The 27,400-nt window shown below is 40.5% G+C and overlaps 1 protein-coding gene across 1 annotated transcript in view; it reads left to right on the top strand.

Annotated features, from left to right (window-relative positions):
- The first annotated feature begins 1,236 nt into the window (after positions 1 to 1,236).
- The window catches only part of ATP6V0E1 (ATPase, H+ transporting, lysosomal 9kDa, V0 subunit e1), a 67,607-nt gene continuing 41,443 nt past the window's right edge, over positions 1,237 to 27,400 (top strand). Inside the window, exons 1-2 of the mRNA XM_006884355.1 lie at positions 1,237 to 1,435; positions 13,726 to 13,773. Coding sequence (XP_006884417.1) covers positions 1,332 to 1,435; positions 13,726 to 13,773 — 152 coding nt within the window. The 5' untranslated portion in view covers positions 1,237 to 1,331. The remainder of the gene's footprint in view (positions 1,436 to 13,725; positions 13,774 to 27,400) is intronic.

Below are 27,400 nucleotides of genomic sequence, written 5' to 3' on the forward strand. Positions count from 1 at the left end.
CCTCCAGCAGGTTTTCAAAGGCAGTTAATCACATGTGAGAAGATTGCTCATCCTCTCCCTTGGAGTGGCTGGTGGATTAGAACAGTGTGCCTTTTCAGTGCAGCTTCTTATGATTAGGCCACCAGAGCTTTCTAATCAGAGTCTTAGTTATGCCAAATTCTTCCGTGTCAGTAGGTCAAGACACTCTTCGTTTCCTTGAACTATAGATATGATTCACATCGTGAATATCTTTCCCTGTGTGCATCTCCGCATCTAGCAGGATGTTTCTGTGACTCAGAAATGATTAGGTTTTGCATCAACCCTAGAGAAGTGCATTATGCTTGGTAAAGCAGGTCAGTGAAAAGAGAAGACACTTAGCGAGATGGATTTACAGGTGGCAACAAGGAGCTCAAAACCAGCAACAATTGTGAGGATGGCTCAGGCATCTAGGAACAACTAGACTGATATGACACTACTAATATAACAAAAGAAAAATCAAACAAGGTTTCATTCACTGGAATCCGACATATATTATGAGTGGCACAAATGAATCCATAATCTCAGCTTTGTGGCTTTGGGCAAGAAGATCCTTGACCTCGTCTCTGGGCCTCTCAGTCTTTTCAAATCTGCAACTCTTCATGGCTGTCTGTTGCAACCGACTCATAGCTGACCCTCCAGCAGGTTTTCAGAAGCAGTAAACCCCATGGGAGAAGACTGCCCATCCTTCTTCCATGGAGCAGCACGTGGATTTGAACCGCGTGCCTTTGGGATTGCAGCGCACACAGCTTCTTACCACTAAGTCAAGGGGAGTTCATGCATTTCAAAGCTTTTTTTATTCCATTAACTGGCATATACAAAGAATTCTGAGTGTTAACTCATTAATGTGAAGTTCTCGGTGTACGTTTGTTGCATTAAAAAAGAAGAAAAAAAGTATCTAAAATTAAGAAAAGGAGCCCTGGTGGCACAGTGCTCAGCTGCTACCAAATGAATGTCCAAATCCAAGCAGCCAGATCAGTTAAAGAACAAGTCAGAGATCTGCTCTCATAAAGATTACATGTTCGAATCAACTGCACAAACAAATAAAGCTGTAAACAAAGGAGTTTTTTGTTTGTTGGTTTTTTTCCCCCCAAAGAAAACTGCTGATGTAGTAACTCTGCCCTTAGCTCCAGAGTCTCAACTGCAGTGGTGGGCGGAGCCTGGCCTCTGTGCGCAGAGGGGCGGAGCCGACGCCCGGGTCACATGGGGCGCAGGGGCGGGTTCTTACGTGCGCTGGTCACGGGGCCGGTGTTGACACTTCCGGGTGGGACCAAAGTGAGGCGGCGGGGCAGGGGCTGGCATCTAGGGCGGCAGTGATGGCGTACAGCGGTCTCACCGTGCCTCTCATAGTGATGAGCGTGTTCTGGGGCTTCGTGGGCTTCTTAGTGCCCTGGTTCATCCCTAAGGGTCCTAACCGGGGGTAAGTGCGAGAGGGCCGCCGTGCGAGGGACGCGCGCGGAGGCTGGCTTGAGTCCAGGCGGGGGAGGGGACGAGACCCGCACTTGCCCCAGAGTCTCAAGAGCCCACCCCTCAGAGTCAGTCCCTCCAGCTCGTCAAGCCCTCCAGACTTTCTTATTGCACCAAGTTTTTTGCCTGGAGGGGAGGGGTCCGTTTTTTGGAAATGAGTTTTAGAGGAATGTTTTTCTCAAACCCCTGAGTCAGAGGAGCATGCAGTTGAAAATGGTTTTATACCGATTCAAAGAGACGCTTAGGTACGTCCCTAGTCGACTTTCTTCCCTTTGACCCTGCTTTTCATCCAAATGTGACCTCGTCTAAGTACACTTTAAAAAAAGGGACCAAATAGGTTAAAAAAAAAAGAGAGAGAAATCACTGTGTCTGCAGCTCTTGCTTATAGGACGAGCTTTGAGCTCAGGTCTTACATCTAGTGGGCGCTTGGAGGCAGCTGGGGCCTGTTCTAAAGCTAAATTAATTACCAGAATAGGAGCTATTGTTTAGGAGTCCCTGCGTCATGCCTTTTGGAGGGTACTCTGCTCTTGTGTGAAGGTAACAAGTTCTTGGAATGACTGGTAAAGAAAAATTTTGTCTAGCTGTCTTTGTTTTTTATAGCTTTTCTTGCAAGTAAGTTTTTGGGTTGTTTTTTTTTTTTAATTGTATAGTTAAATAGAATCTAATCTTCAAGGGACCCTTGGTTCACTCTTTCTGGTTCCTCTTTTCTTTTTAGTCATTTTTTCTCAGTCCAAGATCATGTGAGGTTGAAACTTAGACTGGTCACATTTTGTCAGAAACATCATCGCTTGTTTTATTCTTTGACATTAATTGGAGTGTTCAAGGAGTTCAGTAAACATCTATGGAATGGTTAAGTCTGGTCTGTTTATTAAAGGAAAGAAAATGGTACTACTTCTTTGAGGTTTTTTTTTACCTGGCCCCTTTTGCTTCCTAGTTTAAACTTTGTAACTTCTGTCTAGCCTAAAAAAGACATAATTTGTTTTGGGAAATAAAGTAATAATAGCTGGTGAGTTTCTATAGTTTAGAAGCTTTGAGTCCTCTTTTCCTTACCACTCCTACATCATGTAGCCTTGTTTCCTAAGGTCCTCCCGCCAACCTAAAGTTAGTGCAGAGTAGAGTGCCAGGATTATGGGATCAAAGCAATTCATATTAATCAAATTTACTTTCTAAGCTTTGTTTCTCCTCCTGGAGTTCGAAAACATCAGTGTGTTACTTTCCTTTCAACTCTTATTATTGTCTACTTTTCCATCCTTCTGTGCAGGAAAGCCTTTATATCCTGGCAGCTCTGTTTAATCTAATCCTTCCCAACTCCCTGTTGGGCCCCACATGTCCAGTCTTGGGACCTTAGTTCTTGTCCAGGGTAATGAAACCCCACCTTTCTTCATACCTGGCCTGCAGCTGCTCACTTTCTAGCCCGAGTGTCATGATACAGGCATTTGACCTGGTAGTAATACATTATTCAGGTTTAATTCACAACCTCCAACTCAGTCCTTGTATTTACTGTTCTCTGCAGGCTGGAACAGGTTTTTAAACAGTGCCTGCTAAGAATTACTGTGATAACACTTTAAGAAATGCTCCTGAGTTTAATAGTTCCTGTGACCTTGGCTAATTGAGTTAACTTTGTCATGTTCCCATTTTCTCATTGTAAATGGAAAAGTTAGCATTTTAATAGCACCTCTGAATTGTGCTGCTAGTTCCCCATTAGTTCCTAGAAAGACTGCAGATAATTTTATTTCTTTATTTTTGAAGTATACAAAGACATTTAACTTCAAGAAGTTTAGCTTCTTCAAAAAGAATTAGAGAGTTTTTTTAATACAGGAGGGTGTTTCAGAATTGAGGGATTGAAACTGTCTTCATTGAGTAGCTAGGTAAAGGGAAGAAGGAGAGACACAAAAGCAGACTTTCCTGTTGTATCTTCTTCCTTAACAGACCAGAAAATCTGGCAATTGTGTGTTAGGAGGTGATCAAAGAGAAGAAAAGGGAGAGGGAAAAATTCCTTTTGTGAATCTAAGTATACTCTAAGAAAAAGGATCTTACTCTTTTCTGCAGGTGTCAATTTTGCCATTGAGTCAACTGCGACTCATTGTGACTCTCTGAACAACAGTTGGGAACCTTGCTCTATCCTGTACCATGATCACGAGCTCCTCCATGCTCAAGCCTATTATGGGAGACACTGTGTCAGTCCATAGCCCATCTTATTGAGGGTCTTCCTCTCTGAAAAGGAATTTGTAAGAGGATGGGATCAAGTCATGTTTGTAGCTAGAGTCTGCTTTGCTCACTGTTCCTGTTTATTAATCTAGTCTCTAAAAGGTGGTCAAGCACTTGACATGTGAAAGATACATGAAATTATTTGGTTTTTTACTCATTAAACAGTATTGTCAATAAAAAAAAAAGGTGGTCAAGTTTTGTTTTGGTTTTTCAGTGTGGGTCCCTTACCAGTAGATTAAGGGAGAAAGCCAGGATTATTGTCTCAGGAACACAGTCACCTTCTGCTTTGTTTGTATTTTTATTGTGCTTTGAATGGCATTTTACATAGCAATTAATTTTCTATTTAGTCACTTCCACAGATTTTATTTTGTGGTATTAATTACAGTCCCCAAATTGTAACAGCACTCTCCCACTGCTTCCCTATGCTGACTATTTCTATGCATCCTTTTATCCTGTCCCTTCTTGTCACCTCAACTTTCTGCCTGTACAGATACTGCCCATTTGATCTTATATGATTGATTGTTCTAAGGAGTGATACTTTAGAGCCTAAAGCCTAAGAGCTTATGATTTTTAGAAAACCGCAGCCTCCAGCTAAAGCCTGCAATTTGAATCTTAACGGTAGCCTAGACACCATGTTAAATCCTTCATAACCTTCTCTGAGCTTTCAAACAGACCACCAAAGCAGCCATAACGTTACCAGAATTACTCTAGGAAATACCAATCCTTTTCTTAGGTGAAGAAATGTACATTCGGCTTCTGCTGTTTCATGAATATTTTCAAACGTAAAATAAAAGAACCCTGATACTGCAGTGATTGAGGCTCTTAGCTGCTAACACAAATGTTGGTGGTTCACATTCGGCCACTTTGTGGGAGAAGGATGTGGCAGTCTGTTTTTGTAAAAATTAGTCTTTTGAAACTTTATGGGGTAGTTCTTCCCTCTCCTGTAGGGTCACTGTTGAGTCAAAATCATCTTAGCAACAGTTAGGTTTTGGTCTAGAAAAGTAAAGTAGTGCAAAGAGTACTGTATACTTCTACCTTATTTCAGTCATTACCATATTTATATTTGCTTTGTTTATAAATGAATGTTTGTACACAAACCAAACCCATTGCCAACTGAGTCAGTTCCAACTCAAAGCAATTCTGTGGGACAAAGAAGAACCAACCGCCCCATGTTCCCAAGGATGTAAATCTTCATGGAAGTTTTCTGCCACATCTGTTCCCTGGAGAGTGGATGGTGGGCTGAATTGCCCACCTTTCACTTCACAGCTGGGCCACTTACTCGATAAACAAGGAAAGCATGAGCTTACCTGTAATCTATACTGAGCAATTTCACATTCTATCACCAACGTTAGATAGATCTTAGCAGAAAGCAAAGAATACTAAAGGTCTATCTGTGTTGCATTGAGTATTCAAAGGCATTTAATTGTGTGGATTACAATAAACTGTGTTAACCTTGAGGAGAATGGGAATCTCAGAACACTTGTCCTTATATGAAACCTATGCTTGGACCAGGAAGCAGTCCTAAGAACAAGAGCAAGGCAACACTGCGTGGTTCAAAATCAGGAGAGGAGTGCATCAGGGATGCATCCTGTCTCTGTACCTGTTCAATCTGCATGCAGAACAAATCATTCAGGAGCCTGGGTTTTATGAAGAGGAATGGAGCATCAGGATTGGAGGTAGACTAATCGACAGCCTTGCTGAAATTGAGGAGGACCTGAAGCACTTGCTACAGAAGGTCAAGGGCTGTATGTAGTCTTTAATATGGATTGAAGCTCAACATCAAGAACACAGATTCTCACCACTGGGCCAATTGGCAACACCAGGATAGATGAAGGGATTGAGGTTGTTAACAATTACAGCTTGCTTGGTTCCACAGTCAACAAACACTCTTAGCACCAGCAATCAGGAAATTGAAAGACTAATTGCACTGGGAAAATCTGGTGTCAGTGACTTCTCCAGGGTGCTGAGAAGCAACGATGTCAGTCTAGAAACTAAGGTGCACCTGATCCAGGCCATGGTCTTTGCAGTCACTTGCTATGCATCGGAGAACTGGATAATGACTAAGCTTGACAGAAGAAGAATTGATACTTGTGGTGCTGAAGAAGAGTCTTGAATATACCATGGACTGCCAAGAGAACAAACATGTCTGTCTGGAAGAGGGTGAAACCGAGTTTCTCTGTGTAGGCTAGAATTTTGAGACTCTGTCTCACATACTGTGGGCATGTGGCCAGGAGGAATGAGTCCTTGGAGAAGGACATTATGCTTGGAAGGGTCGAGGGACAGCACAGGAAAGGAAGACATCGGATGAAATGGATTGATACAGTAACTGGGGTAATTAGGGGTTGGTGTGTTGGAGTCAGTGAGACTGGCTCAGCACAGGGTAGGCTTCATAGCTGTTGTACATAGGGTCACTGTCTCAGGTGACTCCACAGCACATGACATCATCATGTTAAAAAATTTGCTTCTAGCATCTGTCTCTTTGCTAGCCTGATTGTTGTTTGGTGCCATTGACAATTGATACCTCTGAGTTGTGTTGTTGAAGAGTACCGACTGCCAAAAGAACAAACATCTATCTTGGAAAAAGTGCAGCCAGAGTGCTTCTTGGAGGCAAGGATGGCAAAGCTTTATCTCACATACTTTGGGAATGTTTGGTTGTTGCTGTTTGCTTTTGAGTCACAACCAACCCATAACTAACCCTCCAGTGGGTTTTCAGAGACAGTGAATTGCACAGGAGGGGATTGCCCATCCTTCTCCCACGGAGCAGCTGGTGGATTCGAACTGCATGTATGTCTTTGGGATTGCAGTGGAGCTTCTTACCACTAGGCCACTAGAGTGCCCTGGGCATGTTGCTAGGGGAGACTATTTCTTGGAAAGGGACATCATGTGTGAGAAGGTGAAGGGTCAGTGAAAGAGGAACGTGCTCAATGAGATGGAGACCAACAGCACCTTCCTAATAAATCAAAACCTCTTCAGATTTATGATTCTATGCAGAGGCAGAAGACCCAATAAGCAAGGTCAGCATCATCTTAATTTTGCGCGCTCACTGGTCTGTCATGAACAGTTTCATTTTTCCACTATATCCCACATGAAATTGTTCATTTACTGTGTTTATTGAATACTCTTGAACTGAGTGCTTAACCACTATACTACTACCAGGTCTTCTCATAGATAGATTGCTCAATTATCCCAGATAGCTCCATATATGTTAACCAGAACCACTTGCTATTAAATTAGTTGCAACTTATGATGACCTCATGGTATGTGAGAGTAGAATTGTGTTCTACAGAGTTTTAAGTGGTTGATTTTGGGGAGGATTGTTAGGCCTTTCTTCTGAGGTGCCTTTGAATGTGGTGACCATGTGAACAGCTTTTGCCATCCAGGGGGGGTGTGTATCTGTTTCTCACTCTTGCCATACCTGTCTCTATATTACACACACACACACTCTCTCTCTCTCTCTCTCTCTCACTTTTTTCGTGAGCTACTGAGTCATACTTGATTTGTTAGCACCTAACAACAATACCAACAACTTGAAAGCAAGTTGTAGTCATCGTGATATTTTATCTCTAAATACTCTAGCTTGCAGTTCCTAAGAATAATTCTCAAAATCTCACTTATTGCCTCTAAGTTGATTCCTGCTTATAGCAACCCTCCATTGGATTTCTGAATCTCAACAGAGTAGGTTGCCCATTTTCTTCTGTGGAGCAGCTGGAGGATTCAAACTACTGGAGGCCTGAGGTCTTTCGGTTTTCAGTGCAACAGTATGGACTACATACACCATGGGGCTCTTAAAAATAAGGACATTCAGAGCTAATATTTTAATGAGAGAGCTTTTGATATCAAACTATGAAGAAAGTAATGCAAAGAAAGTTCAGCTGCTTTAGCTCTTTAGATGGTCTTGTAGAAGATGACAAGGAATGTGAGCCAAAATTTAGAATAAAAAATAATACGTGTTCGATCAGCACTGCTGGAGGCCTGAGGTCTTTCGGTTTTCAGTGCAACACCATGGGGCTCTTAAAAATAAGTACATTCAGAGCTAATATTTTAATGAGAGAGCTTTTGATATCAAACTGTGAAGAAGGTAATGCAAAGAAAGTTCACACCATGGATCAGAGCTCCATAAATATGACGCGTTTGGGGCTACCTTCAAGAATGGAGAGTAGATGTTTAAGTTAGGGGGTAAAAAGGATGAGTTGAGGGAATTGATTATAGGACTGAGTTGCTAGATGTGTTTCTAGGTCATCATACTTTTTAATTGGGCACCTGTCAAACAGATCATCTGGGAGGTTGGACTCTGAGAAAGAATGAGGCGTCAGGATCAGAGGAAGACTCATGAACACCCTACGTTATGCAAATGACACAACCTCGTTTGCTGAAACTGAGGAGGACCTGAAGTACTTGCTGCAGAAGGTCAAGGACTGCAGCCTTCAATATGGATTAAAGGTCAACATCAAGAAAACAAAGATTCTCACCACTGGATTGATTGGCAGCATCGTGATAGACAGTGAAGAGATTGAGATTGTTAACAGCTTCAGCAGTCTACACTTTTGGTAGTAGCAGCCAAGAAATCAGAAGACGAACTGCAGAAATCAGAAGAAGTCTGCTGTCCGGGACCTCTCCAGAGTGTTGAAGAGCAATGATGTCAATCTAGAGACTGAGGTGCACCTCATCCAGGCCATAGTCTTTGCAATTACTTTCTTGAAACATGGAGAATGACTAGGGATGATAGGAGGAGAATTGATGCCTTTAACTTGTGGTGCTGTAGAAAAATACTGAATATACCATGAACTGCTAGGAGAATAAACAGTTTTCCCTAGACAGAATGAAACCAGGTTGCTCATTGGAGGCAAGGATTATGAAGCTTCGTCTGACATATTTTGGCCATGTTGCAAGGAGGGGCCAGCCCTTGGAGAGGGACATCATGCATAGTAGGGTGGAGGGACAGCTCAAGAGAGGAAGACCCAGGATGAGATGGATTGATTCAGTGACTGGGGTAATGGGGGTAGGTGCATCAGAGACAGTAAGGTTGGCTCAGGATAGAGTAGGGTTCAGAGCTGTTGTGCATATGGTCGCTGTGAATCACAAGTGACTCAACAGCACACAACAACAACAACAACTGTCAAAAGATTTTAGTACAGTACCCCGTACCTGTTCATATATTATAAATTTAACTTGTAATTGTGTGTTTTGATGGCTTTTCTTTCAAAGCGTCCCCAGAACCTGACCAGTTCTCACTGGCTGCTCTCTGCACCTTATCATTGCAGTTCTCCCCTCCCTAGTTTCCCTGCTTTGCACTGTTTCTCTTCCTTCATTGTTTCAAACCAGTAGAGAGATCTGTTAGAATACCTTGTTAAAAATTAAATTTTAAAATTATTGTAAAAAATACACAGGATATATGCCGATATAACCATTTTAATTCTACAACTCACTGACATTAATGACATTCATCATGTTATACAAAGAATACCATGGTCCATTTTTTGGTATGTTTATTTCAGTTGATGTATTTTCATTTTGGAAACTCAGAATGTTGTTATTGTTGTTGTTATGTACCATGAGGTCAAAACTAACTTACTACCCTGCAGTGGGTTTTCAGCATGGAAGGTGATTGCCCATCATTCTCCTTTGGAACAGCTGGTAGATTTAAACCTCAAGCCTTTAGGTTTATAGTATAGCTCCTTTCCACTAGGCCACCAGAGCTCCTTACCACTGTCCAATTTTAAATGTTTTTAATCTCCCTAAAGAAGTTCAGTCCCCCTTACTATTAGAGTTTGAATCCAATTTTGTTATTCCTTTCTTCTCCTCTTTGTTCACAGAGTTTGAATCTACCAGATCCTCTGCTGGAGAAGGAGGGACAATCTCCTCCTTTGCCAGTCAGATCTGAATGGACGGTACACATATACACCCCCCCCCAAAAAAAAAAAAAACAAAAAAAAACCCCACCAACCTACCCTCCAAGGAGAAACTTGGTTTCACGTTCTCTAAGATCTTTTTTTTCCTTGGTGGTCCATGGTATGTTCAAGACTCTTCTTCAGCACAACTCGAAGACATCAATAATTCTTCTATCCTCATTAGTCATTATCCAGCTCTCTGAGGCATAACAAGTAATTGTGAAGCCCATGGACTGGATCAGGCACACCTGATCCAAATTCCACAAATAACTTTCCCTCAGCTTAAAATTGAATCTTTTTAATGTGGCTTGATTCCTCTTTGACTTTGTCTTTTCCATATCTCTCTTTAGTTTTACCCCAGCCACAGGAGCTGCCTTTCTTCTTTTTTAAACCCAGGGATTCCCTGACCTCAAGTCACCTGCAACTCATAGTGAGCCTGTGTACAACAGGTCTGAAGCCTGCCCTGTCCTGAGACAGTCTCACTGACTGATACACCTAACCCCCATTGCCCTTGTTACTGTAACCAGGGGTCTTCCTCTCCTGTGTTGTCCCTCCACCGAAGGCATTATGATCTTCTCCAAGGATCGATTTCTCCTGGCCACATGCCTAAAGTATGTGAGACAGAGCTTCAAAATCCTAGCCTCTCGTGAGCTCTGGTGGCCTAGTGGCAAGAATCTGCGCTGCAGTCCACACGGTTTGAATTCGCTGGAGGAGGAGCAATCTCCTCCTGTGCCAGATTCAACCGTACACCAAAAACAAAGACAAAAAAACAAACAAATAAACAAAAAACCCACTCAGAAACAAACAAATCCTAGCCTCCAAGGAGAAAATTGGTTTCACGCTAAGACAGACCTATTTGTTTTCTTGGTGGTCCGTGGTATGTTCAAGACACTTCTTCAGCACTCATAGGCATCAATTCTTTTCTGTCATCCTTAGTCATTATCCAACTCTCTGATGCGTAGCAAGTAATTGTGAAGACCATGAACTGGAACAGGCACACTTTAGTCTTTAGACTGACATTGTTACTTCTCAATCCTTTGGAAAGGTCTCTGACAGCAGATTTTCCTAAAGCAATTCACCGTTTGATTTCCTGACTGCTGGTGCCAAAAGTGTTGATTGAGGAGCCAAGCAAGCTGTAACTGTTAACAATCTCAATCTCTTCTCCATCTGTCATGGTGCTGCTAACTGGCCCAGTGGTGAGAATTTTTGTCATCTTGATGTTGAGCTTCAATCCATATTGCAAACTACAGTCCTTGACCTTCTGCAGCATGCACTTCAGGTCCTCTGCATTTGTCCTTCTGTCTGAAATATTCCCTCACTTCCTTTTATATGTCACCTCCTCAGCAAGGCTTTTACCAACTTTACCAGCTGCCTCCTTTAAAAATTCAACCCCACTCTGCAGCATATCCTACTTTCTACTTTATTTCCCCCCATTGCACACTTACCATCTGGCCTGCTAGAAGAATGCATGCTTTTTAAAAAGTGTCATATATATTTCTCTGTGTGTATTTTTATATATATGTTGCTGTGGAGTTGATTGTGATTGATGACAATTCCCTGTGCTTGAGTGGGTTTTCTTAGCTTTAATCTTTACAGAATTAAGTGCTGCTGGTCTAATGGTAAGATATTACACTATCAACCCAAAGACAAGTGGTTTGAATTCACCAGCTACTCTTCGTGAGAAAGATAAGCATCTCCTCCCATGCAATTTCCAACCTCTGAAAACCTATAAAGGTGTCAGCTTGAGTTGGTTCTGACTTGATGGCAAACAAAACAATTCTTCACAGTGGTAGTTAAATCACCAGGCCTTTTTTCAGTGATCTCAGTCCAGCACAAACCCAACTACTTGATTCGGAGACCTGTATAACCGTATCAGTACACACACACACACACACACACACACACACGGAATTGGTGCCATAGACCATAGAAGGCTGTGCTGCTAACACAAAAGATGTCACCTCTCTAGTGGTCTGAATTTACTAGGGGAGAAAGATGGGCAGTCTCCTCCTGTATGCTTTACAGTCACTAAAACTGGCAGTGCCTGGCTGATGGGGATTGTGGTAGTACCACACTGCCCTTGGTTTTTACTTGTGGCATCACTGTGTTTCTGCAGTTGTGGTTGTATGGCATTTGTGCTTGTATACATGTGTATGCGTGTTTACATGCCTTTTAAATATTGTGATCTTGGCAAAATTTACAAAATAAATTTTCATATAGGAGTTTCTATATAAATTATTTTTAATTAACTTTAAAAATTCTTTTACATTGGTTTACATACAAAGTTCATATACATTGTGCTTCACACTCCTTCATTCACATTGTTTCATACAATCATTTTCATTCATTGTTATATAAACTCAGTCACCATTGAACCATGCCCACCATTACCCTGTCTTCCCACATCCTGCCCAATCTTTCCCATTACTTTTACCCCCTCACCCACAAAATTGTGTGACCCTATGATTTCCCTCTGCCCATTCTCACATCTCTGTTCTCAACCCTTTCCACTTTATATCCCCGTATACATTTTACTTGTTATCCTGTTTTTACAATAATGGTCCTATGCAATATTTATCCTTATGAGACTGAGTTCACTCAGCATAATGCCCTCCAGTTTCTCCCAAGTTATTTAGTAATTTTCTAAATTGGTGCTCCTAAATGCTCCATAGTATTCCATTGTGTGAATATACCACAATTTCTCAATCCATTGGATTGTGAGTGGACATTTGGGCTGTTTCCATATTCTTCCAATTGTAAATAATGCTGCTATGACCATTGGTGTACAAATCTCCATTTGCACCTCCGTTCTAATTTCCTTGGGGTATTTCTACCCCTAGGAGTAGAAATAGGTGAGTCATACGGAATTTCTTACATTCACCTTTTTGAGGAAATGCCAAACTGCCTTCCAGAGTGGTTGAACCAGCTTCCCTCTGCTTGTGTCTCTCCCCCCCTCCCCCAATAATGCTACCACTCTAATTGACTGATGACATCTTCAGAGATCTTTTACGTCACAGAGGTCACATTCACAGGAATGGTGGAGGTTAGGACTTCAGTACTTTTAAAGTTCAGTCTGTAATGGGGAAAGATGCTTCAAAGGATGGATTCATGGCGTCTTGTAACTGAATCTGAGGGCATAGAGGAGGGGTGACCAGAAAGATGGCAGATTTGTAGGTGAGTTGATGTGGAAATGGCAGAGCTACTTTATGATGCAGGAGATTGAGAAGGGAAACTTCTGGAACAAGACATTGGAAAATGATACAATGAATTAGGCTTTATGTCTGTTAAAATTCAATTGATCAGAGAACCAACTTTGATTTTTAGACAAGAGTGAGGGCTATACCAATTTTATTTTTAGTTACAATGTTACTCTATTGCATACAGGCCATGGTCTTTGCAGTCACTTGTTATTCATCAGAGAGTTGGACAGTGACTAAGGAGGATAGAAGGAGAATTGACGCCTTTGAGCTGTGGTGCTGGAGAAGAATATTGAATGTTCCATAGACTGCCAAGAAAACAAACAGATCCATCCTAGAGTGGGTTAAACTAGGCTACTCCTTGGAGGCAAGGATTCTGGGGCTTCGTCTGACATACTTTGGACATGTTGTAAGAAGAGACAGGTCCTTGGAGAAGGACATCATGCTTGGTAGGGTGGAGGGACAGCCCAGGAGGGGAAGACCCTCTGTGAGGTGGATTGATTCAGTGACTGGGGTAATCTGGATGGGTGTGTCAGAGGCAATGCGATTGGCACAGGATAGAGCAGGGTTTAGGGCTGTTGTGCATAGGGTCGCTATGAGTCACAAACAACTTGACAGCACATAGCAACAACAACAACAACTCTATTGCAGTGACTACTACCAAAAGTAATTTGCAGAAAGGAATTGCCCCCATGGCCTTTTCTGTTTAATTTCTTCTTATGTCTGGATTTGACATCTCAGCTGTTGTGTCAGTATATATCCCTTTAAATACAAATGTGTGGTTTCTTAAATTTCTACCAGGTGTTCTACAGGGTAACCCTGCATCCTACTGGACATTAACAGAGTCTGATCCATTTTCCTATACACAGTTCATGTCAAGTTGATAAATTGAGATGGGAGCTTAAACCATTCTCAATGCTTACATCATTTACTATCTTTTTTTTTTTTAGGGTTATCATCACCATGTTGGTCACCTGTTCAGTTTGCTGCTACCTCTTGTAAGTACAATCTCTCTCTTTTTTTCTTAAATATAATTTTTATTTTATACTGGTTTGCTTACAGAATTCAGATACATTGTTTTTCATGCCAGATCTTTCCCATTTCCTTTACCTTTACCTCCACCCATCAAATTATGCGACCCCATGGTTACCACACCATCCTCCTCCCATCCTTACCCCTCTGCTCTTCCCCTCCCCTCCTTGGATCCTCATACACATTTTACTAGTTATCTTTCTATTTCTACAATAATGGTCTTCTACAGTATTTGTCCTTATGGGACTGAGTTCATTAGTTCACTTAGCATAATGCTCTCTAGTCTCTACCAAGTTAGGTAGTGATTTTCAGAATCATTGCTCTGCATGCTGCATACTATTCCATTGTGTAAAGGTACAATCTGTCTTGCATGTTGCTTTCTCTCCTCTGCCTGAACTATAAACCATTATTTATAAGGTGTGTAAAATCAGCAGATGAGGTGTTTTAAAGCTTTATGCTTTTGTTTTATTTAACCAGGTGTCTCATTTAATATTTAGAAATAATATCCCAAGTTGAAAATAGTCCTTGTTTTCTGTATTCAATATATTTATTTAAGAGATATACAGGTGGTCTGTCCTTCTGGGAATATAAATATAATTGGCACAGATTGGAAAATTATAATTAGCCAGGAATTGTAATTGTACTATTTTCTAATTTACTGCTTTCAAAGTATTTAGGCCTACTTATTCCACTTAGGAGAAAAATGGACATTATTTCTGTGTGATTTACAGCCTCTGAAAACCTACTAGGGGCTTAGCTGTGAATTGCTTCCAACTCAACAGCACACAACAATAACAACAACATTCCAGTTAAATATCTCACTGTAAAGCCAATCAGGTTATTGTTTATTTTAACTTCTGTTTATCTAATGGAGTTAGAATTATAATCAAGGAAAGTGAAGACTTCCATTTAAGTGCTCTTAAAGTGTGATAATTAGCAATTATTTGAATAGCTTATCGTTCATATAACTTGTCAAATGAACACTTTTTAGGATAGGTAAGGTGATAATCCCTTTTGTCTTTTATAATTTTGGAATACAGTCTTTGTCCTCTTGGCTACTAGAAGTGGCGAGAATGTGGAACAAGCCAAATCCCAGAGAAAAACTGAGTATCAATCAGTCCATAAAGAGAATAACTACTTCCCAGTATTCAGAGAGCCTTGGGATTGCTTTTCTTTCTTTGTTTTTATTTTCTTTTTATTTAGATATAGCTCACACACCATGAAATTTATTTCTTTTTAGCGTTTAGAAGTGTTGATTTTTTTTTCTTGAGGAAAATGTTTACCACACTGAAGAAGATACCTGGAAGCTCTGGAGATGCAGTCAGTAGAATTGTGCTGTTGACCCAGAGGCCGTGATTCTCTGGTAGTTTGAAGCCACCAGCTGCTCCGAGGGAGAAAGATGGATATCTCCTCTTGTACAGTTTATGGCCTCTTGGAAACATGCTGCAGGGTCAGCTGTGAGCTGGAACCTACTTGAAGGCAATGGAAAAGAAACAGAAAAGGGATCACAGTTCTGGGAAAATGGGAGACAAAACTCAAAAATAGAAAAGGCTGTGGCAATGATATTTCTAGTGCCACAGCCTCTTCTAAGCCCAGCTGTGCTTGTATTTCTGACATTTCTGTGTTGAAGTACTGTTTAGTCATTTTTTTATAATTAATATTAATGATATTGGTTGATAATTTCCACATTCTATTGGATCACATTTATTGAAAATGGGAATAAATAACGATCTCAGTCAGTCAGTTAGCCAGTCAGTCTTCCTGATTTCTTGCTACAACCTGGTGAGCACATCCAGAGCTACGTCTGTTTAATGAAACTTGTCAATTGGTATTCCATCAATTTCTGGACCCTTATTTTTTGCCAGTTCTTACAGAGGAGCTTGAATTTCTTCTATATTCTCATTGGTTTTTGATAATATGATATTTCTTGAAATATTTCTGTTTCAGCCAGTTCTTTTTGGTATAGTGACTCCATGTATTCCTTCCATCTTCTTTTGATGCCTCTGGAATCAGCTCTATAAAGTTGAGTGGTAACACCAGGGAGGTAGTCGTTAGAATAATCAGCCATATAAAGTCAAAAGAGAAGCATTTGTCCAGCACTAAAGCCTAGAAGGAGGTAGAAGGATTAATGGAAAAGGAAATTACAGGAAAGAAGTGGGAAGGCTGTGATTACATTGTGTGTATTGTAATTAATGTCCTAAAACAAAATTTGTGTGGATGGTTGAATGAAAAACCAGTTTGTTTTGGAAGCTTTCACTGTGATTACAATAATTTTTTTTAAATAAAAAAAGTTATCCTCTCTTTTCTTAGTTTCTCCCCAGCTTCTGCCCTGTTTTTCTTTTTTTATTAATTAATTAATTATGTAGGTACCGTCAAATCAGATCTGACAGGTACAGGAGGAGATTGTCCTTCCTTTTCCAGCAGAGCATCTGGTGGATTTGAACCTCATACCTCTGGGATTGCAGTGCAGCTTCTTGCGACTAGGCCACCAGAGCTCCCAAGCCCTGTTTTAGAACAGTGGCATTATGTAGCAGAGAACTGCCAGAAGTCCAGGCTGGTTTTAGAAGGGGTCGTGGGACTAGGGATATTGTAGCTAATATTAGATGGATATTGGCTGAAAGCAGGGAATACCAGAGGAAGATCTATCTGTGCTTCATTGATTATGCAAAGGTGTTTGACTGTGTGGATCATAAAAAACTGTGGCTGACTCTGAGAAGAATGGGAATCCCAGAACACTTGATCATGCTAATGCTAAACTTATCCTTGAACCAAGAGGCAGTCGTCAGAACAGAGCAAGGAAACACTGCATGGTTCAAAATTGGGAAGGGCGTACGCCAAGGATGTGTCTGTCTCCATACCTTTTTAACCTGTATGCAGAACATGTCATCCGGGAGGCTGGGCTCTATGAGGAGAAATGTGGCCTCAGGATTGGTGGAAGATCCATAACCAATCTGTGTTATGCAGATGACACAACTCTGCTTGCTGAAACTGAGGAGGACCTGAAGCGCTTGCTGCTGAGGGTCAGGGACTGCAACCTTCAATATGGATTGAGGCTCAATGTCAAGAAGACAAAGATTCTCACCACTGGACCAATTGGCAGCATCAGGATGGATGGTGAAGAGATTAAGATTGTACACAGCTTTAGTTTGCTTGGCTCCACAGTCAACAGTCTTGGCACCAGCAGCCAGGAAATTAAAAGGCGCATTGCCATGGGAAAGTCTGCTGTTAGGGACCTCTCTAAAGTACTCAAGAGCAACGGTGTGTCTCTGGAGACAAAGGTGCATCTGGTATAGGCCATAGCCTTTGCAATCACTTGTTATGCATCAGAGAGCTGGACAATGACCAAGGAGGATAGAAGGAGAATTGATGCTTTTGAGCTTTGGTGTTGGAGAAGAGTGCTGAAGGTGCCATGGACTGCTAAGAGAACAAACAGATTCATCCTGGAGAGGGTTAAACTGGGCTGCTCCTTGGAGGCAAGGAATCTGAGGCTTCGTCTGACATACTTTGGTCATGTTGTAAGAAGAGACCAGTCCTTGGAGAGGGACATCATGCTTGGGAGTGTGGAGGGCAGGCGCAGGAGGAGAAGGCCCTCTGGGAGATGAATTGATTCAGTGACTGGGGCAATCAGGATGAGTGTTTCAGAGGCAATGAGATCGGCACAGGACAGAGCAGAGTTTAGAGCTGTTGTACATAGGGTTGCTATGAGTCGCAAGTGACTCGACGGCACATAACAACAACAACAGCAGTGTCCTCCAGGGTAATACATTTTGTGTAATATTTTATTAATTCCTTGCTTTTTAGTGCAGTGTAGTGTTCCATTGTGTGAAGGAAACAACTGTTTAAAGGAATATATGATTAGGTATTTGTATGAGGATAGTCCAGAATAAGAGGTGTATAGCAAAGTGGATGGGGAAATGGGGGTTGAGGGAGGAAATTGTGCAATAATGAAAGAATCTTTTTAAAGAGAAAAGCAAACTTGGGAGGGGGGCTAGGGAGGAAAATGTGCAAAAATTAGTGAATAGAAATCCAAGTTTTCTGCAAACTTTAATATCAATAAAAAATAATTGTTTTAAAAAGACAAAAGCACTTTCTAGCTTCCTGAAACCTCAGTAACGAAGTATTGGTTTGCAAAACTATTGCTTGGTAACCATATGAAGTTGGAGAGGGAGGTTCTTGGTGGTCTGTTTCGTAGGAAGTTGTGCAGCTAACTCAATGGCCACGTTTCTATGGCATTTCGAATCCACCATTGACTGAGAGAGAAAGAGAGGCTCCTTGGAAACACAATGAATGGTCAGCAACAAAGCAGTTCTGACTTGATGGCACTGAGTTTGAGTCTATATGGAGTTAGTAGTAGGAGTTTCAATCCTATGATGAAAAGTCATGCAGACTTCTCTGTGATCTTGAATCTGTGAATGTCTTATGTCTGGGAATGTCTACACTAAAGTTTTTAAAAGAAATTTGTAGAAATGAACCAAACGTTAGTACTTGGCATAGATTAAAATTGGTCCTTATAAAAAAATTATTACCATGAGTTTTGGCTACTTAGCCAGTCATTCTGTCAATTGCTTAAGCTTAGCTTAAGGTGGATTGTTAGATAATAGAGAAGATTGCTAGATGATGATGATAATTGGTTGACTCCACATGACGGCTCAGATAATGTGATTTTCCAAATATTGCTAATCTCCTTTCTGGATAGAAAGATTCAAGAAACTTTTACAGGTGAAAGCTCAGCTTTTGGATGGGAAGCCTGGTAAGTGTAGGGAAGGAGTTTTTACCTAGCTGCATTCAGCCTTGAAGACTAAATGAGAGAGAATACATTATAAGAATTAACAGTCTTAGTAAAGGTGATTGAGTACTAACCTAGCCTATTGAATCTTACAGAAACGCAAACCAAAACCAAACTTGTTTCTCTTGAGTTGATTCTGACTCATGGAAATCCTACTTGCTCGCAGAGTAGAACCATGCTTCATAAACATTATCTAGGCTGTAATCATTACAGAAGCAGGTCTCCAGGTTCTTTTTCTGTGCCATCATTGTTGTTAGGTGCCTTGAGTCAAGTGCAGCTCATAGCAACCCTATGAAACAGCAGATCCTATCCTGTACCATCCTTACCATCTCTGACATATTTGAGCCATTTGCTGCAGTCACTGTGTCAGTCCATCTTATCGAGGCGTTTCCTCTCTTTTGCTGACCCTCCATCTTTCCAAGCATGATGTCCCTGTCATAGCAACATGCCTAGTCAGGTGCCACTCTATCCTCATTACCAACATGCCTAAAGTATGTGAGACAAAGCTTCATCATCTTTGCTTTCAGGCTGCACTTTCTGTAATACATATCTGTCTGTTCTTTTGTTAGTCCACAGAATATTCAGTACTCTTCTCCAGAACCACAACTCAAGGCATCAGTGCTTCTGTCATGCTTATTTATTGTGCTGCTCATAGATCCATTGCTAGCGATTGAGAAGATCATGGCCTAAGTCAAGCATGCCTTAGTCTTTAAACTGACATCATTGGTCCTCAGTAATTTGGAGAGATCCTTGACAGCTGACTTCATCAATGCAGTATATCCCCTCATCTCATCTCCTGACGGCTGATAACAAGGATGTTGATTATAGATAGAAGTAGGATGAAGCTGTTGACAGTTTAAATCTTTTCTCCATCCTCTCAGCTGGACCAATAGGCAACATCATGATAAATGGGGAAAGTTGTGACATCACTAGGTGGGTTCATATTGCCAATCAGAGACCGGAACAAGGGAACTCTGTCGGTTTGGGTACCAAGAATAAGTCCTGTGATTTCAAAAGTCTTTATTTTCATTGATCTAAAAGAGATCTTTGCAGGTTAACAGTAAAGTTGGTGATAGTATCCTTGAAGTGGGGATGTTTGTAATTAAACCAAGATTACTGCATGGCTTTTTGGTTTTCAGTTGTCATCAAAATTCCGTTCATTTCAGTTTCAAAAGAAACAACATTTTCATTCATTCTCATTGCCAGGTTGTTTTGTCTTGTTTTTAATGGATGCTCAACAGTTGACCTTAGTCGAAAATTACTCCACTTTTTGTCTTAGTGAACTGAGAATTATCCATGAGTCTCCTGTTCGTGATAACCCCTTTTTATCTAGACTTCAGCCCATTTTCCTCTGTTCAAAGGCTAGTGAGTGCTCTTTGGACAATGGGTCAGTATTGTTATCTTATTAAGGTGTTGTGTTGTACATAATGCTCCAACATAAAGTTCTTTTGGAGATCATTTTGTGGGGAAATGGGCTGGTTTGTATTTACTTATGAAATTGGTTTTTTCCCTTCCATTTCTTTCAAACTTGGTTCTGTATCCTAGTTAGCATGACAGCTGCCTAAAAAATATGGGTGGAGGGAGCTTTGGTGGCCTAGTGGCAAGCAGCTGTGCTGCAGTCCTGAAGGCATGCAGTTCAGATCCAACAGATGCTCTACTGGAGGAGGGGCAGTCTCCTCCTGTGCCAGTTGGATCAGATTTAATGGTACAAAACAAGAAAAGGGGGGAGAAATTTAAAAAAAGGTGAAATTGAAGCCCCAAATATTTTACATAGCTGTTTCACAAAGGGATGGGATACTATACTAAATTTGAAAGTCAAAGAAAATGTCACTGTTTGGCACCAGTAGGTATATTTTCTTAAAAATGCTTCCTTTGAAAGAAGACACACCCAAAGAGACTGGTTTCCTAAACAAAGTGGTGTTTTGAAATACATTCATGGGCTTTTAATTACCTTCTGTTTGTTGCAATTTTTGTCTCTTTCTAGTCTGTTCTCTCTTAAGGTTCTGTGAGATGGAACATGGTGAATTCTGAATAAATGAGGATCTCGGTTGGTGGAATCCAGTTTCTGTTAGTAATAGTTCAGCAGAGGAATATCAGAATGTTAAAACTCTGGTTCCCCTTTGAAGCACAAAATCATTTTTATATCTTTAAATGTACGACCCCTATTACTATTATTTTCTCTTGTTCTTGGGTTTTTAATATCAAACTAACCTGTAGCTTGTCAAGAGTAACAAAACTCACATCTTTAGGGTAAATTAGAAATTTTATGTTGTCTTGTGAAGCTGCTGCTTCCTAGAAAATATGCTGTATCTTTAGTCCTTGACTAATTGTAAATCTGACCAGTGATGTAAAAGCAATATTGAGTGGAAGTGAGGAGACCTTGGTTCTTTTAAACTAAATAAGACTTGGCCTGATTGCATGATATATGATTGCAAATTTTTCAATAAGATATGTGTGAAAGCTCTTAATGAAAAGACAATGAAAAAATAAGGTGGGTTACTACTGATTTTTTTAAAAATAAATTTTTTCTGTTAATTCAAAAAATTGTGTGTTACTTGTAAGCTTAGCTTGCTCACATGACTATTGTAGCATGTGTATATTGGGTTTTATTATTAGAGTTGGTTCACAGAACATACATTTCTTAGGACCTCCTATGTCCTGCCTCTGGGAGCACTGGTAACTCAGGGGTAAAATTGATGCCTTCCATGTGAGAGGAGGCAGGTTGCTGGCCCATGCACTTCACCTGTAGCTCCCATCAGTCTGTCTGTGGAAGCTTGTGTGTTTTCTGTGATGGGACACAGGTTTCATTGGAGCTTCTAGATGAAGATGGGCCTAGTGATATACCTCCCAAAACATCAGCCAGTGTAAACCCTGTATTATCAGAGTGTATGGGGTTGTGAGAAGTTGGGAAGCCAGCCAATGATAACAGCTTGTACTAGATCTAGACACCAATTATATAGCAGTAACTGAGTAAAACAGACATAACCCTTCCCTCTTCAGTAAGAGGAGTCAGACAGTAAATAAAGAGCTAGAGAGGATCCTAAACTCTCCACTTAGAACCTCCTACGTCACTCCCTAATCACGTGCCACTCTATCCTCATTACCAACAGTTCTGACTCTGTGGTTCTGACCTTTCACCTACCCTTCTAGCCTCCTAATGCTGCCTGTCAAATAAGGACCCACACAGCCCATAGGAACCCTATCCCTCTTACCCATGAATTTACAAATGCAAGCTTTAACCCATCTTCACTGGCATCTTTGGAATGTCTCTAGAGCTAGTTTGGGCACAGTCCAAGGTCACCTTTCCAGAGCTGTGTACTAAAAGGGGTGTGCCTGTTCTATTCATTCACTGCTGTATAATCAGTATCTAGGTCTAGTCCAAGCTCCACCTTGGTTTCCAGACAGGTAGCCATGAGCTGGTTGGTTCTGGAATGCTCATTACTGTAGCACTTTCCCTGCCCCCAACTGTTTTGGTTTGGGGTTTTTAAAGTCTTTGATGAAAGGTTGTTGAAAACCTTGTATGAAAGTAAAAGTAAATTGGCATAATGAACCTAATATTTGTCTGTCATTCACTTTAAAAATTCTTGGCCAAGTCTTCTTTCATCTCCACTCTTCCTCCACCCCAGATTATTTTGAAGCAAATCCCAGACATTAGTTCATTTGTAAAATATTTCCGTTTGTATCTCAAAGATTCCATTCCTTTTTAAAGCAGTATCTTCACACATGAAAAAATTAATTCGCTAATATTAGCAACTATCTTAATCACGTTTAAACTTCAGTAATTATCTCATGATTTGTTTTACAGTTTATTTGAATAAAAATTCAGATAAAGATTACATGTTGCAATTGGTTACTTAAGTTTCTCTTTTACAGTTTTTTCCTTGTATAATTTGATAGAAAGGGAAAAAGGGGTTATTCCTCCATAATTTCCTGTAGTCTGATCTTTGTGAACTGTACCATGGTGTCTGTCATTTAACCTGTTTCTTTTTCTTCTGTTTCCTGTACATAAGTAATCGTGTCTAAAGACTGCACTAGATTTAGGTTCAGGAGTTTTTGCAAGTCTGATTCATGAGTGGAGTTGAATACTTCCACCAGAATATGTATAACGTATTATTGACAGTTATTAATGTAATTTCTTCATTATTTAAATACTTCCACAAATAGAGATTTATTTATTTAGCAAAGCAAGTAAAAAAAGGTTTATTAAAGCAATGATACAGAGTCAAAGCCAGTAAAAGGTAGACTGTGCAAGAGTTAGAGTGAAAAAGAAAAGGAGAAAAGGACTCCCAGAAAGACAGGAGTGAAGCCAAACCTTGAGGCATGCTTTCAGCAGAAAAGGAGAGAAAAAGAGCCACAAATAGAGATTTAATAAACCATTTAATTCATGAGATAACTTAACAGAGCCTAATCGCTTAACAGTAAGAAGTTGTGCTGCCAACCCAACAGCATGAGGTTCTGATTCACCAGAGGCTCAGAGGGAGAAAGGTGTGAATCTCCACTCATGTAGTTTACTGCCTTTTAAAACACTGGAGGGTCAGCTGTGAGTGCTTCCAACACAACAACAGATCTCTAGAGTAGTTAGTTCATAAAGGAAGACTAAGGTAAATGCTTTCATGGATGCTTTTTCAAGACAGTCACTTCCCTAGCATTCCCCCCAGTGGTGACAGTGAATTTTGGTTTCATTTTAGTGTCATAATTGCGTAGGTTTAAGGATATTTGATCTCTCTTAATCCAGTATACTTCATATCCATGTCAGTGTTCTAATTGTCCTATATTTGACTGTTATTGTTGTTAAGTGACATTAAGTCAGCAATGACTTATAGTGACCCTATGAACAACAGAACTGACCCTGCCTTCTCCTGGACTGTCTTCAGTCTCTGATATGCTCAAGCCCATTGGTGGATTAGTGGCAAGGAGTTGCACTGCCAACCAAAGACAAGCAGTTCAGATTGAACAGCCTCGCATCAGAAGAAAGATGGGCCAGTCTCTTCCCATGTGACTTTCTGCCTCTGAAAATCCTGTCATAGGATCAGCTCTGAGTCTTTATAGTCACTGTGTCAGTCTTGTTGAGAGTTGTTGTCTTTGACCCTCCACCTTTCTCAGCATGATGTCCATTACCAAGGACTGGCCCCTCTTGACAACATGCCCAAAGGATATGAGACAAAAGTTTTATCCTATGACTCTCAGGACCACTGTGGTTTCACTTCCTTCAAGACAGACTTTTTTGTTCTTTGGCAGTATGTGGGCTGGATTTTCAGTACTTTGTCCAACACTATTCAAAGGCCTCAATTCTGTCTTCTTTGACTAATGCCCGTTCCAAGACGTGTTTTATTTGGTCTTCTGTGAGTTGGTTCTTGGAAGCAGGAGTGGCATCCACTCCCAAAATTATTTGCCTCCAGAAACTCTATGAACTGTGCTCAGTCCTTTCGTTCATAGGGTCACTATGTGTCCAGCACCGAACCACAATAACAGTGATGACATAGAGCTGTGTTGGCCTAGTGGGCAGAAGGTTATGCTACCAAGCCGAAGGTGGGTGATTTTAATCTGTGGCCCTCAGGCTAGGTTCAGATTATTTTCTGGTCAAACATTCTTCTAGGTGGTATAGCACTGGTCTGTGCATTGCTGTACAGAGGTAACTCGTGGTTGCTGTGATGTTGAACACTGTGACACTGATGTGCCAAATGTGGTAATGGTTACCCATGGTGGACAGTGTTTGCTAGAGCTTCCTGACTAAAACAAGCCTGGAAGCAGGAGTGGCATCCACTTCCGAAATGGCTTCCGAAATGGCTTACCTCTGGAAACTCTGTGAACAGTGCTCAGGCCTTTCGTTCATAGGGTCGCTATGAGTTGTCTACGACTCTGTGGCACCTAACACAACAACATGAGTTGGTTGTTCCCAGTTACTGGAGAATGACATTGTGCTTGGTAGGTCAGGAAAAAAAGAAGACCCTGCAAGAAATGGAGTGATCCAGTGACTGCAACAAAGGACTCAAACACTGCAGTGTATTTGATGATCGTGAAGGATCAGACGTTGCATTCTGTTACACCTAATGTCTCCGTGAGCTGAACATGCTTTTGGCACCTAATGGAGAAGTCCTGATGGTACAGTGGTTAAAAGGTTGGCTGCTAATAGAATAGTAAGCAGTTTGAACCTGCCAGCCACTCTGCAGGTGAAGGATGTGGCAGTCTGTTTCCGTAACGACTATAACCTTGGAAACACTGTGAGGCAGTCCTGCTGTGTCTTCTGTATTTCTGTGAATTGACTCACTAGCAATGAGGTTTTTTTGGTTTAATAACAACAAAAATTATTTGTTGTTTTGACGCTCCTTTAGAACAAGTAATATATTTTATAAGAAATATGTTTCTATTTCACGACTATAAATCACTTTGAAGCTTCTTTAAGATAAGAAATATATCTTGAAAATAAATATATATATATGTGTGTGTGTGTGTGTGTGTGTATATATATAATATTTTATCATTGATTGGTAATTATTTTGTGTGTCTTATCTAATTTGGTGATACTGCTAACAAAGGGAAACAGGCATCCATGATAGAAAACAGTTGCTACTCAAATTGAGTTTGTCGTTGAAGTGTTAGGAATACTTCAGTCCTTTCAGCTTAGACCTTCTATGTGGGTAGATAGAGCAACCTGTATGTTCTTAGGTGATCTGCTGTTCCCCTCTGTTTTTTTGGTTTGTATCTCGTGTGTGTACCATCAAATCTGACTGTACAGGAGGAGATTGTCCCTCCTTCTCCAGCAGAGCATCTGGTGGATTCCAACCACGTACCTCTGGGATTGCAGTGCAACTTCTTGCCACTAGGCCACCAGAGCTTGCCTGATTTCTATCTCTTATTTATAGTTGAAGGATCCCTGATGGCACAGTGGTTGAGTGCTCAGCTGACAACTGAAAGATTGGCAGTTTGTGTGGGATAGTTCTTTGCCATTTTGGGTAGCTAACACGTACAATCAACTCAGTGGCACCTCTTAACAATATAATGATTTGTTTCACAGTTTTGTTACAGATAGTCACCAGAAATTCATTCACTAAGCATTTTATAGAAGACCTACTCTATCTGTGGGATTTGTAGACATATTTCCTCTTTCATGCCTGATCCTGCTAATGCATCTTTTTAGTTTTTTATCAATTTCTTTAAGGCATCATACATTTTGTGAGCTCAAAAAACTAGATTTTTAGTTTTGTTACTTTTCTGTATTTTTTCTATTTCACTGATGTCTAGTCTTATTCTCTAAACTTTGAGTTGAATTTGTTCTTTTTCTGTTTTGTTAAAATGACAATCTAGGTATGAGATTTTAAACCATTCTCCTTTTCTAATTTAAACATTTAATGCAATACAGTTTCTTCTAAGCCTTGTTGTATCCCACAAGATTTGATTGGGTATATTTGCACCTTTGTGAAGTTTGAACTTTTTTCTAATTTTTTAACTCCTTGGCTCTTCATAAGTCTAGTGTTTAATTTCAAAGAATTTGGTCCTTTTCTTATGTACTTCTACCTTTCCTAGTACAACAGCTTTTTCGAAGGACTTACTATCATCTCTTGACAACATACTCCAAATATACGGAGAGGGTTTCATCATCTTTGCCTCTAAGAAGCATCCTGGTTATACTTCCACTAAGACATATACTTGTTTGTTCTTTTGGAAGCCCACGGTTATTCAGTACTCTCTGCCAATACCACAATTCGGACATATCCTACTATGGCCTTCCTCGTTGACTTTCAAACTTTCGCATGCATGTGAAATTATTGATAATTTTGTTGCTTGCTTTAGTCTTTTATTCATTTCTCATTTAACTCTTTGTGGTCAGAAAATACATTCCATATGATTTTAGTCTTTTGAAATGGAGTAATTTTGTGACCCAGCATATGCTGTATCTTTATCATTTCATGTATACTGAAAAGGATGTGTGCTCTGCAGTCATGGGGGGAGGGGAGGTGTGGCTGCCTGTGGTGCTGGTCCTGCTGGTGCTGGCGTGTTGCCTCCCACACAGCAGCCCTGTGGGCCACAGAATGCAACCTTGGTGGTGTTGCTCCATGCCCACAGGCTCTGCTTGGCTGAAGCTCATTGCTGCAGTCACTCCTCTCTGAATGTCAGGGCAAGATGGTTCAGAGTTTATATCTTTTTTTATTATCTTTTTGTCTAGTTCTAGTAAGTACTGAGTGATTTGATGATAGACTTTTATAACTCTTCCCTTAATTCTTCATTTTTGATTCATGTATTTTTGGAATTCTTTTATTAGATGCATACACTTACGATTATCTCTTTCTGATGAATTGGCACTTAAATATTATTATAAAATACTCTTTGTGTCTGGTAATATCCCTTGCCTAGACTTCTACTTTGTTTTGTATCAATCATCACATCTTTCTTAGGCTTATTGTTTTCATGATTTATCTTATTCTAATTTCTTATTTTCAACTTGTGTGTTTATATTTAGATGATGTTTTTATAAACAGCTTATAGATAGGTCTTGTTTTTTCAATCCATTCTGATAGTTTTGTTTTTTAAGAAGCAAATAGATAATTATACACATACATTTACACACACACACACACACACACACTTAAGACTGGCTCAGGACAGGGTAGGCTTTAGAGCTCCTGTACAGAGGGTCACTTGGGATTGCAGGCCACTTGATGACACATAACAACAACATATACAATTAATGTTGCTATATTTATTAGATGCACCTTAGTCTCCAGAGACACACCATTGCTCTTCAGTACTTTGGAGAGGTCCCTAACAGCAGACTTTCCCATGGCAATGCGCCTTTTAATTTCCTGGCT

This window comes from Elephantulus edwardii, unplaced genomic scaffold (assembly GCF_000299155.1).
Source record: "Elephantulus edwardii isolate Elephantulus edwardi_28Jun2011 unplaced genomic scaffold, EleEdw1.0 scaffold00033, whole genome shotgun sequence".
Lineage (NCBI taxonomy): Eukaryota > Metazoa > Chordata > Mammalia > Macroscelidea > Macroscelididae > Elephantulus > Elephantulus edwardii.